The sequence below is a fragment of the Nycticebus coucang genome, chromosome 9 (genome assembly GCF_027406575.1).
Source record: "Nycticebus coucang isolate mNycCou1 chromosome 9, mNycCou1.pri, whole genome shotgun sequence".
NCBI lineage: Eukaryota > Metazoa > Chordata > Mammalia > Primates > Lorisidae > Nycticebus > Nycticebus coucang.
In genome coordinates, this window is record NC_069788.1 from 33,207,907 (window position 1) to 33,224,260 (window position 16,354).

The 16,354-nt window shown below is 39.5% G+C and overlaps 1 protein-coding gene across 2 annotated transcripts in view; it reads left to right on the plus strand.

The window, feature by feature from the left end:
* RCAN2 (regulator of calcineurin 2) overlaps positions 1–16,354 on the plus strand; it is a 274,559-nt gene that overhangs the window by 20,295 nt on the left and 237,910 nt on the right. For both annotated transcript variants that reach the window (XM_053603842.1, XM_053603843.1), the window contains exon 2: positions 10,165–10,391. In XM_053603842.1, the coding sequence (XP_053459817.1) occupies positions 10,167–10,391 (225 nt within the window). In that variant the 5' untranslated portion in view covers positions 10,165–10,166. The remainder of the gene's footprint in view (positions 1–10,164; positions 10,392–16,354) is intronic.

Below are 16,354 nucleotides of genomic sequence, written 5' to 3' on the forward strand. Positions count from 1 at the left end.
GAGAGCCAGCAGCTCTGGGTAGAGTTTGGTGGTAGTTCGTTCCTTTTGTCTCCCCAGCTCTGTGGATCAGGAGCCTTGCTGGGTGCCAGCCATTGCAGGAAGAAGCGGGAGTGCTCAACATATGGGAGGAGATACAGAAACGTCAATAAACGGTTTGCTTTGCCAAATGTTGTAAATAACAACACGTGTGCAGACAGGAGGGCAGGAAGGAGTTGCTGGGCGGCCCCCCACACACACTGGAGGAAGCTTTGTTGGTGTTGGCAAGGCTGCCTTGGGGTCAGAGTCTTACTTAGTTCCTGACAGCATTTTTATCTAAGTTGGAACATGGTGCTGAAAGAAGTAAGAACAGTAAGTGAAACTGCAGTCTGAAGTGTGGAGCTTGTATGTATTAGAAAGCTCATTCAGGTTAGGCTTTGGTTGAAGATGGGCTGATAAAACTAAAAAAATTAGCACAGTGCTTCGTATTCTTATCCTAGAGTCATGTCAAACACCGGGCCTAACACAAAATATGCCTTTCCTGGAAAGCTAAGCTGTTATTGGAGAACAGATAAGTCTGGAAAGGTGCAATCTGCAGTCAGATTAACAGGTGCAGGCAAGTGATTATAGCAAATGCTAACATTTCATGGGTGACTATGGTTGCTGGGTGCTAGGCTAAATTCTCTACCAAGATGATCATGTTTGAATGTCTCAGTAGTCTCAATTTATAGCCATGGAAACTGAGGCTGAGTGGGTGAAACTAACTTGCCTAAAATGACAAAGTAAAATTGTTGTGGAAGGAGGATTCAGACCCAGATTCCAGGGCCAGCGGCAGCTATCACACCGTCTTCTCCCAACTGACAGTCACAAATGGCTGGGGAGCTGGGATTTAAATCTGGGTCTGTCTGACTTCAAAGTTCTTGCATTTCTTGCTGTGGAAGCACAGTCTCTTCTAAAAAGCTGAAAATAGTGTACCCACAGGAAATTTGGGGATTTAGGAGTGAGGGGAAGGGAAAGAATGGGAAGGCATATAACATTTAATCCATGCAACAACCCTGCAGTGGGTACAATTATGGTCCCGCACGTTGTACACAGGGCCCTCCTGAGATGGCTAGTAACATGTCCAAGGTCATGCAGCTAGAGAATGGTTGTGCCAGAGCTCAAACCTGGCAGACCAAGTCCATACCTGACCACTGTACTCTACCACTTCTCCACATGTGAAAAGATCCGTGACCCTGGGATCGAGAGAACGAGCCCCTGTGTCACGCACAAGACGGGTAGAGTTGCTCTGTGAGAACTAAGATGGTTAATGCTAGTAACAGTCTTCACATTTATTAAGCCCCATGGTGTGTTCCCATCATTGTTCTAAGTGCCTTAATGTATTAGCTGTTACATCATTGGAACCACTATCAGGCCTGTGCTCCTGTTAACCCTCCTTTGTCAGTGAGAAGACGGAACACAGAGATCAGGTGGCTTACCCAGGATCACACAGCTGGTAAGTTGCAGAGCTGAGAGTCAAACTGAGAACTCTGTGAATTCTATTCAATGTGAGAAATTTCAGAGGTCACTGTCACTTTCTAAGCGTGAGGTCCTGTCTAGTAGCTGCAGGGGTTATACAGGTGGGTAGGATACAGCTCCTGCCCTCAACGTGGAGTGCAAGGTGAGGCTAAATCAATGCAAAGAGAGGCAAAACAAAGTAGGTATCCCAGGAGGTGCAGACATAGGACAGTGGCTGTCAGGGAGGGGGAGTCTCGTCGGGCACAAGCCGGGCTCAGAGTGGACAGGAAGGCAGTGGCCCCTGGCATGGCTTGAGTACTAGTGAATGTTGATAGGTGGGAATGAGGAAAGCTGCACAGCTGTCTACAAACTTGATGCAGATAAAGCCCTTAGGACAGAGTAACACTCAGGATTTCTGTTGACGCTGCTGCTGTGCTGATTGTGGACAGCGCTGGAATTTGATGCTGGGACCTGGGATTCTTCCTTCAGCACTGAGGGGGCAGTAAAGGAGTCCCTCTAAGAAGGCTGTCATCGTGTGGCTGTTCCTGTTTGGCTGGGCGGAAGAACTGCTTTCATTTAGTTTGTTAGATCCTAGGGAGTTATGGAAGATTTTTAACGTGGATGAGCATTTAGCTGTATTTCAGGGAAAAATTAGCATACTGTATGCTGGGGATTGAGATAGGGAGGTAATTCTTTTTCTTCCCTCGCTCCTCCTCCTCGCCTGCTAATCCTACCAGAGGGAGTGTGACCTGCCTCCTTGGCCTTCTGAAAGAGTCTGACCAACCCTTCCCCCGCGGGCGTGCTTCTAGTCCATGCTTTCTTTTCTCCTGACAGCCCGAATGGCTTAGACTCTTCAGTGTCTCTCACTCTCTGCTTTTGCTTCTTCTCACTGTTTCACCCCAGCGCTCCTGCCCCAACCGAAAGCCAAGGTGAAAGATGACAGCATGAATCACACTCCGGCTACCATAGCAACCTCACCTGTTTTGCAGCTCACTTTTGAAGTGCCACCCTCCTGTGAAAAGTTATTTTGCATATAATTGCTTGGCTCCTCCAGAGGCTTTGTGCTTTCTTTAAGTTTCTTTTAAGCACTAATGAAAGGATGGTCTTCGGTTTCCAGGAGTGCTCCAGAACAGTCTTCCCCAATGGGCAGGCATTCTTCCCTATATGCAGAGATACCCTTTTCCCTGTTCACTGTTTGCTCTGGTGCATCTTCAACTAATTGGTATAAACCCGATTTGAACTGTCAATTTACAAATGACTCAGTTTTGAATTTTTTAAATTTAAAGTACTAATTGAAATGAATCCATGAAGTGTCCAGACTACTACCCATTCCTAAAGACCATGCTAGATGGCTTCATTTGAGCCCAGAGAGCCTCTTTCAAACACCTTCCCACCCACCCCTCCTGCATCCCTGTCCTCCAGACCCAAGCCCACGTGCTCCACATCCCCGCTCCTCTGCTTTCTGGCTTATAATTGGATGTGATGAATGGCAGGTGCCAGCTGGAGACCAGAGAAAGAGGGCAAGGTGGGGATTTTATTCTTCTGGCACTCTCCTTCTGGTGCTACTCTGAATGGATCACATTCCTCAATGGAAGATCTGTCAGGGGCCTTCTCCACACAGCCCTTTGTTCACTCCAGATTTCCCAGAATCTCTCCAGGCGTAGGGAGGATGCTAGCCCATGGTTTGCCCTCCTTGTGCTTTTCCTGTCCCCTGCCCATACCTTGTAAACAGTCCCTTTATTAACTCTTCTCAAATTATCTACTTCGATTATGCCATCTGTTTCCTGCCGGGACCTTGACTAATACACAGTGTCCACACCTCTTCTTCTTTGGGAAAGTGCTCTAATGTCGCTTGTTTTGTTTAATAAATCTATGAGTCATTGTAGGTCATTCCTTATAGAAATAGATTTTTCTGTTTTTAAGAACAACTTATTTACCTTTTTACCCCTCCGGGAAGATGGTGTCTCCTTTATGTGACTCTCTCGTCTTGCAGGAAACATGTTTGAAACACGTTTTCTTGTCGAGTTAGTTTTGTGGAAATGGAATACAAATGCCCTCTCTGCTTGTGCTATCTGATCCTGGGTAAATGTGAAGGTCTAACTCCCCTTTTTATTATTTTCATTGAAAGAAAACACAGGATCTGCAAATCCTTCTGGGAGACCGTGGGTATTAAGACCGTACAGATACGTACATATGAACACGTTATGATGGGCAAGTTTGTGATCCCATCGCTGATATCGAATATGGTGCAAAGGAAGAAGATGGAAATGACTTCCTTTTTTTAACACTTCATGAAAATTCATAAAATGCTGCTTCCGTAGAGAACTGAATTAATTGAATTATTGTCCAGTGGGAGATTAAGATGGAACAGTGACTCCGGAAGGTGCCCTGAAGAGAGCCATGACTAAGGATTGTGGATAATTTCCTTTGAAAACCATGAGTTGGGAACTGCATGCTCCTGATTCTTTCAAGGCCAATCCCAAATGGAATCAAGAATAGCATAAGGTTCACACGCTCAGCAGGTGTGAAATTCTGAAGCTGAATTAAATAGGTTCCATTATATTTTAGAGAGAGCTCTAATGGGTTTCTATGGAGCATAGCCTAAGAATACCGTGTCTCTCCTTTGTATCTTAGGATGCCTGGCATGATTTGTTGTTACTAATATTATACTTCAATCTCCCTGTAAGGTAGACAAAAATAAGCAAAAGGCCTATCTTATTCCTAGGGGGATCTAGATATTAAAGTACCAGAAAGGTGAATCAAAAGGGCCTCACCTGTAAGTCAGCCCAAAAATGAAAGCTGAGGATATAATTTAATTGTAAAATAATAATTATTTTTTAGATATAATTTTCTTCTGATGAGCTCATTTTCTCCCAGATATTATTAAGGCATCCTTAGTTTTAGAGCTGAAAGAGATTTAGAGAATGCAAAACTGGAAGTTCAGGTTTTTACTCTTTAAAATTTTGAATATAAGGTTATATTCAACTTTGTTCAACTTTATATCACTTACATTCAACTTTATTTACTTTATATTTATTTACTTATTTATTTTTAGAGATGGAGTCTTATTCTGTTGCCTGTGCTGGTGTGCAGTGACATGATCATAGCTCACTGCAGCCTCTAACTCCTGGACTCAAGTGATCCTCCTGCCTCAACCTCCTAAGTCACCGGGACTACAGGCATGAGGCTCCCAGCTAACCTTATATTCCACTTTTAAGAAGCTATAGGCATTTCTTATCTATTATACAACAGTGTATTCTCAGATTTTATCACTAATATTCAAGCTCACGTTGTCATCTTTAAATTCTTCCAAACTATAAAATCTCCCATGATGCATTTATATGTTTTTCAATGAAGACTGAACTTGAAGTCTTGAATGAATTACTCATTAATCATTTCCATTTGTCCTGTGTCTTTATTTATCCTCCTTAGCTGGCCATAACTTAGAATCAAGGCATATTTTTTTCTATTTGTTGCCCTCGTTAAAAAAAGATTTATATATTTCTGTTCTTAATTATAAAAGCTGATGTGTTGAATCTTTAACCTTCTTTTTATCTAAGAAAAAATAAATTCAAATGTTAGTTGCTTTTTTATGTTTTGCTGATTTTCCTCCTCTTGTGGATTGTTATTTTCTATTAAAAATATTCTTGCCTTCTACTTTGAGTAACCTGGAAGAGGAAAAATACTTATGAGTTACATTATGAGCATTAAAGGTTTAGAGAAAGCTCTCATTAAGACTTCTAATTTCTTCTTTCTTGAACATCTTTAGACCCATAGATAAGTAGCTGTCTCCTTCCTTATGTATTTTCTTTTTTCTTTTTTGAGACAGAGTCTAACTCTGTTGCCCGGGGTAGAGAGCTGTGGTGTTACAGATCACAGCAACTTCAAACTCTTGGGCTGAAGAGATCCTCTTGCCTCAGCCTCCTAAGTATCTGGGAGTACATGTGCCCACCACAATGCTTGGCTAGTTTTTCTCTGTAGTAAAGATGGTGTCTGGCCATTACTCAGGCTGGTCTCCAACTCCTGAGTTTAGGCAATCCACTCACTCAGGCATCCCAGAGTGCTAGGATTACAGGTATGAGCTACCCCCAGATCCCCCTTTTAACATTTAAAAAGAACTGTCATTTTGTTGTTGGTTGTGGTTTTTGGATACGTGTGTGTGTGTGTGTGTGTTTATTTTAATAACCTCTTTTGCCTTGCAAATATGTATCTCTTCCTCCTAATGGGGTTACCAACCAAACTCATAGCAAATATTCACGCAGCATTGCTGCTCACTTCTCAGTGTGAGGATCTGGGTTAATCATGGATATACACTGAAAGTTTGAAACTCGTTTACACACTCAGCAGTGGTAGATGATGGCCTGGCTACCTCTGTACTCCCAGGTTCCTCTGCCATTGGCTTGCTCTTGCTAATCCCAGAGTAGTAATAAATAGCTTTCATTTGCCTATTACTTGGGGGCTTTCAAAAGACTTTCGTGTAGACCTGTAAGGTAGACAAGGTGGTGCTATTTCTTCATTTTGCAGGCAACAAAACCACATCCCAGAAGTCCCCCTACTCATAGTAGAAAATTGGCATTGAGGCATTCTCCTGGGGATCTTCCCAGTATTCCGTAAAGATGTCTTTTCTCTGCATCCAATGAAGTTTTGAGATATTCCCACAGGAGAGCTTTGTATTTTAAGAGTGGGGGGTGGTTTTTGTTTTCCAGATGCATGTGGTGATGGAAATTTATGCTTTCCAAATGTCAAACAACAGAAGAATGAATAAATAAATTATGATAGATCCATACACTGGGATACAATGTGGCTATTAAAATTAATGTTTGCAAAGAATATATAGTCATACAGGGAACCGCTATTGATTATACCAATGTTGTAAGTAAGAAGCAGGAACTAAACAGCAGGATCCTAATTTGGTTTAAAAATTTTATATGTAAAAGAAGCCCTGGAACTAAATATACCAAAATATTAGCAGGTGTTTTCTCTGGAAAGTAAGAGTATGGTTTACTTTTATTTTCTTCTTTATCTATTTCTGAATTTCTAGGTGTTTTTTTTTTAATGAACTCATATAATTAAAGACATAAATGTTTTTCCTAAACTGTACTGACTGTTTTAGCTAGAGAAACTTTCTGAGTGATTCTTCTATCTTTCACTTATAAAATTACATTTGATGAATCAAATCTTAAATTTAAATGAGAGGATTGTTTCATTATTAGTGTATACTATTGAAATAGTATTATCTCAATAACAATAGTGTTGTTAGTGTGTATTTCAGTAATAATAGTGTCATTCATGTGTACTTTCCAAGTTGGCTATTGTAACCCATTTGTTAGTCTGTTATTTCCAGAAAAGGACTTCCTTTTACCTAAGTCATTAGTTCAGCCAAATATCATTCTGGGGGCTTTCTATATATATGCACCTGAAGATAAGCAGATGAAGATGGTCCAGCTTCCACTCTAGGGAAATACCAGCCTTGGTTGTAGACTGGGAAATCAGTAATGACAGAGGGAGATGATTTCGGGAGAGAAAGCTGCACCCGGTGCTCAGAGAGCTCAGAGGGAGAGCACCATGTCCAGGGGCCGGGCGTGACCTGGGAAGACTGCCTGGAGAGCTGTCAGTGAGTTGAAGACAGTTCTCCTCGTGGATGGCCAGCCTCAGATTTAGAAATAAGGGTAACACATGTGAGTCCTCTTATGTTTTGTTTGGAGACAATGGTTGCCCCAAAGGTTTCTTATGATAGTTAAACATTTTGAAACTACTTTAAAAAGACAAACCAGTTAACTTGGGCTGTGGGACCTTTACATTTCCTTATTAGGAAGTTCTTTTAGTCTTCAGAATTCTCCTTACTTTCTGTTTATTTGGGTTTACTGATGCTAAAAAAGAATTGCCTTGCTCTGAGGTTAGCATAATGATGTGTTTTACAGTATTTCATAATCTATATCCTCTTACATGCTGGTTAATGCTGATTTTGATCTCTTCTTCCATTCCTGTCTCATTCCTCTGCCTCCCCTTGACCTGCCGAGAGAGAGGCAGGTATGTGTTTTTGTTCCCATTTTGTAAGGATCAGCTAAGCCACAGATGATCACTTGGCTCCTCCACATTACGAGGTGAGTCAGTAATGGAAGTGGAAAGAGAAATTAGGGTTTCTCTGCTCAGAGCTCTGACTTCTAAAGTATTTCTCCATATAAGTAGAATAGGTGGTTTGCCAAAAATGCATTCACCCTTTAAATCTTTACTGAAAGTAATGAGCTTAAAATAAAGTCTCATGAAGATAATCCTTTTGTTACAGCTTAGAACAGAAATTAAGACTATTTGGGTAGATTAAAATGAGTCCTGAGTGAGGCTTAATATTTGGTCTATTTAATTATTATAATTTGTTTAGCAATGGATTTTAGTTTCTTTTTGGAAAAAGAATAACTGAAATATTCTCAGAACACAGCTAAGACCATTTGAAATCAGTTCTGCTTCATTTAAAAGTTTTGAAATGAGAGGAACAGAATTAAAAATAGAGTCATGATTGCACCTAATACCTATTTTTCATGGTATTAGATGATTGTGACTTCATTATCAAAAGGTTTTCCTATCATTGATGATGAAAATACTATTATATTGATACTTTATAAGGAACTCTAATAATAAATGAGTCATTATTTTATGGTAAAATATCTGAAACAACAGTATAATTTTTTTTTTTTTTGAGACAGAGTCTTATTATGTCACTGTTGGTAGAGTGCTGTGGCACCACAGCTCACAGCAACCTCCAACTCTTGGGCTTAAGTGATTCTCTTGCTTTAGCCTCCCAAGTAGCTGGGACTACAGGTGCCTGCTATAATGCCTGGCTATTTTTTATTGCAGTTGTCATTGTTGTTTTAGCTGCCCCCGGCCAGGTTTGAACCTGCCAGCCTTGGTGTATGTGACTGGAGCCGTAGCCACTGTGCTAAGGGCACCAAGCCACAACAGTATGATTTTTTATAAAAGAAAACATACAAATGTTTCATTAAAGATATCTATCAGTTGAACTCACTTTATGTTAATGTTATGTTTTTTTCTAATTGAAAATATTCATACATTTTGGAATATGTATATATTCCAAATTTATAGAATAAACATGTACCATATTTTTATTTAAAATAAATATTTTGTTGACGTAAATGCAGAAGATGTTGCACTAATTGGAGTTTTAAGAACTTAGAATACAGGAATGGTTTTATTATATTTTACATAGAATAACATTTTTATTTACCACAATTATGATGATTGGATTTTATAGCTGTTACCTCAGATTATTTAATTTTTGGCTCTTGTCTCAACCAGGCCTAAGATTTTGTGTGTAATGTTTTATTGCTGTCAAATGTTACGCATTACTGCTTATCAAATTCTCATGAGAATTTTCTAGGAAAAAAATGAAAACGAAAAACATAACCTCACTATTATGATATATTCAGAGTTTAAGAGAGATATAAACAGAAATCCATAGTTTGCCAGGGGATACAGAATTTATGTCGAACTGAACTTGATGAAGGCAGGGTGATGTTCAGTGGTACCCATCTTCCTGTCTGTTATTCTGAGGCTCTGTGACTATGGGATTAGAGCAAATGGAGCTCCCTACAGATGACTTAAAGCCCCTACACAATTGTCAGTCTTGTGAAACTGTGGGAAAGAGATTTCATCTTCTGGGCCTCTAACTATTGAGCTTTGAGGAATGTAGGCATGAAATAGATAAAAGGAAAATGGATAGCATCCTGAAATATCTGGGGAGGCAGACAAAATCCACTGAATTGGTTGCAGTATCAAAAAATGGACAAACTCTGCAGCTCTGTAAATTATGAATATAAGGGGTGAGAAATAATAGTGGGCTTGAACACAGCTAAGATAAAATTAACACAAGAAAGCCTCCTGGGGGCTCTGAGGGAGGGGGGTCTGATCCCCCCTCTACTGATCAGTCAAGATTGTACTTATTTTCCAGGATCTAGACTTGGTTCACAAATCACTGGAAGTAATTATCCTGAGCAAAACGGGAAATGTATGTGGGGTGTGTATGTGTGTGTATTCTCACTGTGGATGACCCACTAACTATTAGGGTTAGCGTCATCAGGATTCAGGTGATGCTGAAGTAGATCATATGTCCTTAAATGTAGACTTCCACCAGTTTTCATCTGCTTCATTTCAATGACAATTAGAACAGTCAGCTCTGGGGCCACTTCCTTGACTTTGAATCCTAGCCCTGCCATTTTGTCGTGACCTTATAAAAGTTACTTGAGTGTTTTGTTTCTCTGTCTTCCCATCTGTAAAATGGGAATAAAATGGTGTCAACCTTGTAGACTGTTGTGGAGATTGAATAGGTAGTTAAAATACATAAATCATTTAGAGCAGTGCCTGGAACTCAAAATCTGATAGGCAATTGTAGTAGAGCTGAGGATGGTGATCTCCAACTCCTATCTTCGAGTTTATTTTTTGTTTGTATTTTATCATACTGATTACCAGATCCTTGCCCAGAAGCAAAACTGTATGGGGAATTCTGATTTTGAATCAAGGGGACAATGTGAACTTCCTGGGCCTTCTTCCTTCCAACAACTCCTGCCTTTCCCCCAATCATGCTCCCCTGCTCTGCACCAGAGTCCAAAACTGTGACCTGAAAACCTAGTTTTAAGGAAGTTGTTTTACTGTAACACATGTCTGTCTTTCTATCCTCAGGAATGAGGGGAGAGTCATACTTCATCGGAATGAGGAGTCCGGGACAGCAGGGGTACATCCCAGAAGATGGAGGACTTTTCTTACTCTGCTGCATAGATAGAGACTGGGCTGTCACCAGGTGCTTTGCAGAAGAAGCCTTCCAAGCAATCACCGACTTCAATGACCTTCCCAACTCATTGTTTGCATGCAATGTTCACCAGTCAGTGTTTGAAGGAGAAGAAAGCAAGGTAAGAAGGCCTCTCTGTTCCTAAAATATGGGAAGAGGTGGCATTATCTCAGCATAATCCTGGTGTCCATTTGTGGTTTATGTTTCGAAGTTTTGGGACGCATTTAGTTGGTTCTATTTGTGCTATGAGTAGCAGGATGAGAAAACCTGTTCCATTATTAGCTAACTTTAGAAATACACCTGACAAGGTTGTAGATTGTGTTGAATTAAATTGAGTCCTCTGTGACTCGCAGGCCTATCCAACAAAACAAGCGGTGTTAAAAATATGGATTATAAGAAATACTCCTTGGGCTGGAAAGCAGCTGCCTTTTAAAGTTTCACTTTCTTCTATTCTGCCAAAAGCGTAATTTGCCTTTTTCAAAACATCACAAGCTCCTTTTCACCCCTGCCCCTTCTGAAGTTTGATAAATGTTCTGAAGATGGCTTTTTAAGTAGTTATTACAAGTCCCTCAATAGTTATTACAGAGGATAGGTTGCTTGACATCTGACTCTTTGTCTGCTCACTGATGCCGTGGTGGTACTGCTGTGGGTATGTCATAAAAAATTGAATGACAGTGGTAACTCCTTGATTTGAAATGATTGGAGAACAAGACTCTCTATGTATAAACATTTTCCAGCTTCTTGTTTTAGGAAGCAAACTTACCTTAGTGTAAATGTTCTTGGCAGTCACAGTAAATATTCCATTTGGAGATTTTTCCAAAGTTTATTTCAGATTTCTCTGATCTTTTAAATGGGGGATCTGACTGGATCAAACTTTCCTTCATGGATGTAGATTCTTAATTGCAAATATCTTCTATTATGCTGTGTTATGAAACATGGATGAAATTTGGGGGAGGAAGGGCCTGTCTTCTAAACGAAAGTATGTGGCTCTGTGTACAATGTAAGAGTAAGATTTATGATCACTATTTTATAAACTTTAGCTCTCTCTGCCAATTGCTGAAGTCTGAACTTTGTTGTCTGAGCATGATTACTGGAATTCTGATTTCTGGGTTTATTGATTTTGTCAACAATCCTGATGGTCACGGAGAAAACTATCTCAGAGAATTAGAAATGATTTCAAACCATTTAAAGATATTTTCATAACAATATTATTTTGGAGTTGAACAATTAAAATGATGGGCTGAAAATAGCTTGAAATGCAAGGAATTATATGTAATTACAACTTTCAGTGCTGTGATCACCAGACTATTTAAAGTAAGAAAGTGGCACGTGCCAGTGTCTTCTTTGAAAGAAACGAAGGAATTTTGTTCTTGGATTATATCCAAGTTATCATAGATTATAATTTACTCAGGATAGATAATTTCCCATGAAATATACCTGCCATAAACTATTAAGCAAGTATTCGTGTTTTCTCATTGTGTCATCTGTTTATCTAAATATCACCATTAAAAGGATTTTCTTCTGAGGTTTAATGGGGTTTTTGATTCTTTCCTTATTTAGGAGAACTCTCAGGAATAGCTGATCCCCCAGAACTGGGGACACAGAAGGGTAGAGGTTTGGGGAGAGTTCTCAGGGATAGGCCTGTATCTATTTTGATAGTCTGATCTGTGATCGAATGATGGATTGTAAAGTGTTCTCATTTAATTTGTATACCAAATTGATGCATGAGAAATGGTATCTGGTTTTAAAATGACCTAGATAACATAGTGAGGCAAAATAAATAAGATGTAGTTCAACGGAATCAGTTTCAGATTATTTCGATGATATTTTTATAGACAAGGAGATGAATCTTAGAATTGGCCAAAGTCTCTATAACTTAGTAAATCAGACATAAAGTATTAGACTGGTGAGATTTTAGAGCCCTTGTTTATGGAGAGTCTCCAGGAAGTCAGATAATATGATACAGATTCAGTTTTTATTTAATTATAGATAATTATATACGTGGCTTAAAGGAGACAAAGCAAAATAATCAGATGCCAGGTCACTGGAAATTTAGGGGAAAAAAAGAACATCTCTTTAAGATCCCAAACTTCATAGTCCTCCCACTGACCTCCATTTTTTTTTCACTATCTAAATAAAATCACTTATCTTATACCCCTTTTTCTCAGGATATTCTTGCCACAGGGTTCTGATTTCAGTAATCTGAACCATGGTGGGTGTCTTACTCAAAGGGTGGACATTTTACCTACTGGTCTAAGCTGGGGAGATGTTTTGGGCAAAGGGAATAGAAGCAAAAGTGTTTACTTCCCTCTTGTATTTGCCTGTGGGCAGGGCTGGCCACAGTTTAACTGTCTTTATGTTTGGCTTTGGGAAGATGTGTGCAGCAGCCTGGAATTCCATTAGGGGGTGAGACATCAGAAATGATACTTAACCTTCATTTCCACGGTCCAGGTGGTAGGTGGTTTCATATGTTACTTGTCTGGCAGAGTTCTTTTCTTTTTTATTTGTTGCAAACTGTCTTGGTATTGATGGATTTGAATTTAGCCTATGCTTGCAGTTTGTATAAAGTATATATTTTAGTTGAATAGGAATGAGAGCTTTTGCTTTCCGACTGTTATGAATGAGTCTTGTAGCGATCTCTTCTCTATTTTCCCACATATTTGAGATACCTTTCCTAAACACTTTTCCTTTTTGAGGAAATTTTGAGATACCAAAGTGAACAGCTCATAATGTAGGTGACAGGTCTAGATCTGGGCTTGTTTCTGCTTATTAAAGTGATAAATATTCTAAATGCTCATTTGTGCTATTTTATTCCAATTCTAAGTTCTGACCCCTAACGTATATTTTTTAAACAGCTTTGTGAAATCCATGGTGTTCACTCCGATTTTCAGCTAGGCAGAGTTCTGCAAGATCGTATTTTGATTCGATGCTTTTGCAATGAGCGAGCACATACTTCGGTGTGGCTTGTTGTGGTCCAGATGGTTGAGATTTGTTTATATAACACAAAGGAGAGCTGGAACTGGAGGAAATTGGCATGTGAAACCAATAAATGCAGATTGCTGTTTGCATGCTACAGCTTGAGGTATAAATATTTTTCTATGAAACACATTTAGAACTGGGATTTTCACAGCCTCAAACACCTAAAACGTACTAAGGTTCATTTCCCCTGGGTTCTCTTCTTGGGTTCATCTGGGCTGCAGAAGTCATTTTGAGACAGGTGAGGCTGGAGGGGTGTTCTTCAAGCTGCCTGTGTCTGTACTGAAGATAGATAAAGGTCTTTTTCATAAGATGTTGGCACTTACTGGTTGCTAAAGGAGAAGAGCAAACCACTGTGAAATATTAGCCAAATTCATTTGAATAAAGAGAAGCCTTAAAGGTATCTTTATAAAGACCTCCAAAAACAAGAATCTATTCAGTTTAGTAGTAATAATAATAATAATAGCAATAGCAAGAACCTGTACAGTGAGGTACCAGGAGCTTTTTCAAGTCCTCAGTAAGCATTGAGTCCTTTAACTGTCCTGATACCCCTATGAGGGTGATGTCTTTCTGTCTCTCTAACGCCTGGGCACATGGCAGGATAGTATTTCCTGAACCCCACTTACTATCTCTGCCTAGTGGATAAGTCATGCGTTTAATCACCAACATTGGACCCTGAAGAATGTTTCCTTTTCTCTGCTAAGGAAACTGGCATTGTGCCTGCTTAGGCATTTGGGGTCTTAGGATGAGGACCATGATGATAGAGGGCCGAATCCTGCCCAACCTGGATGAACATGTGATGAATGCATCAAGAAAAAAAAACACACAAATGAAAAATTGCGTTACTTTAAGTCACTGGGATGTGGCATGGGGCAGGGAGTTGTTATTATAGTATAAGGCGGTCCATCTAGGTTGATATGGTAAGTATCATTATCCCCGTTTTCTAAATGAGGACACCAAGGCATGGGACTTTGTCCATGGTCTCACAGCTTGTTGTAGCTGATCTATGATTCAAATCTGGGTTACCAAGCAACAAAGTCTATGCCTTAAACATTATGCAAAGCTGCCTCTTGATACACAGATACTTACTGAAAATAGGTGTGATGTTGGCTCTGGGGATGCAATGGTGAACAAGGTAGGTGTAAATTCATTTAACTTATATCTCCTGAGAGAGATCAATTCAAAATAAGCAAACGAAATCCAAAGGGCATTTAACATATTTCAACTGCATTTGTTGCCTGTGCATGCTCACACACAGGCATACATGGGGTGATTGGTTTTAAATAAGGGGGAATTTATGCCACTATTAAAGCGTGTATTCTAGCAAAATGGGCATGAGGTCAGAGACCTGGCTCTACTGGCCACTCAGTCTTTGTGCTTCCCCCAAATGTGTCATCGCACTGAAAGTGGCTAGAGTGATTCTAATATTCAAAGGTACATGTTTTCATTCAACAAGTCCACTAAATATAAATACAAATTCCTTCTTCTGGAGCTCAGCTGAGAAAACACCCATGTAGTCTAACATTCAGGCATTACACAGACATTTTAAAGGATTTTCGAAGCTAAATCTGATTATCTGTGGTCTTTAGTCCCCATGTAAGAATGACCACCACTCTACTTTTAGGGGAATGGGATGTTCCCTTTTTGACAACTGCAGTTCTACAATCTATTATTTGTGGTACTGAAATCTGAAAATCTCTGAAAACAGAAGCTTTCCTCATAATCTTCTTTCACTTAATTCAAAATCTATCTTGAACTGATAGTAAGTTCCTTGTAGTGTAAATATCCATTCCTTTTTCTGCAGGAATATTCCTGTCTGTGATTACCAGAAACTGCCTCAAAACTTGCTGGAGCATTATACAATATGAGGCATATGTACTGTTTTACATTTCAAAATCCCAAAACTCAGAACCACAAACACATCAAACCCCAAAGGTTTTAGAAGGTAGGTTTTAGACACATAAAATATAAAATGAACCTATACCCCTTGTTCAGAAAGAAGAATAAATTGATCCCTGAGATCTGAAATGCCGTCAAAATGAGCAACTAAATGTATTTCGCCCATAATAAGATGCTCACATCTATTGTTTCAGCTTCTTAAATAATTTATTTTTTAATTGACAATTAAGATTGTGTATGTTTATCATGTACAAAGTGATATTTCGAAGGATGTACGCATTGTGGAAGGGCTAACTTGAGCTAATTACCATATATGTTACCTCACATGCTTACATTTTTCTGGGACAAACACTTAAAATCTACCTTCTGAACAGTTCCAAAAAAAGACAATATATTCTTTTTTGGGTTTTTTTTTGAGACAGAGCCTCAAGCTGTCGCCCTCGGTAGAGTGGGTGGCATCATAGCTCACAGCAACCTCCAACTCCTGGGCTTAAGTGATTCTCTTGCCTCAGCCTCCCAAGTAGCTGGGACTATAGGCACCTGCCACAATGCCCAGCTATTTTTTGCTTGCAGTTGTTATTGTTGTTTGGCAGGCCCAGGCTGGATTCCAACTCGCCAGCTCTGGTGTATGTGGCTGGCGCCTTCGCCGCTTGAGCTGCAGGCACTGAGCCCAATGTATTGTTTTTAACTAAAGTCACAATGTTTTGTAATAGATCTCTTCAACTCATTACTCCTGTCTAACCATAATATATTGATCAATATAACCAACCCCAACCCCTCCCCTAGACCCTGATATAATTACTACCATTGTACTCTCTGCTTCTGTGAGTTTAACTTTTGCAGATTCCATATATAAATGACATCATGGTGGTATATGTCTTTCTGTGCCTGGCTTATTTCACTTAACATAATGTCTTACAGGTTCATCCATGTTGTCTCAAATGGTAGGGTTTCCTTTTGTAAGGCTGAATAGTGTCCCATCGTGTATGCATACCATATTTTCTCTATCTATTCTTCTATTGATGGACACTTAGATTGATTTCATATCTTGGCAATTGTGAATAATGTCACAATGAGTGTGAGAGTGTAGACATCTCTTCCACGTACCGGGCATGTTTTCTTTGGCTATATACCCAGTAGTGGAATTGCTGGATCATATGATACTTCTGTTTTCAATTTTTTGTGAAAGCTTCATGCTCTTTTCCATAA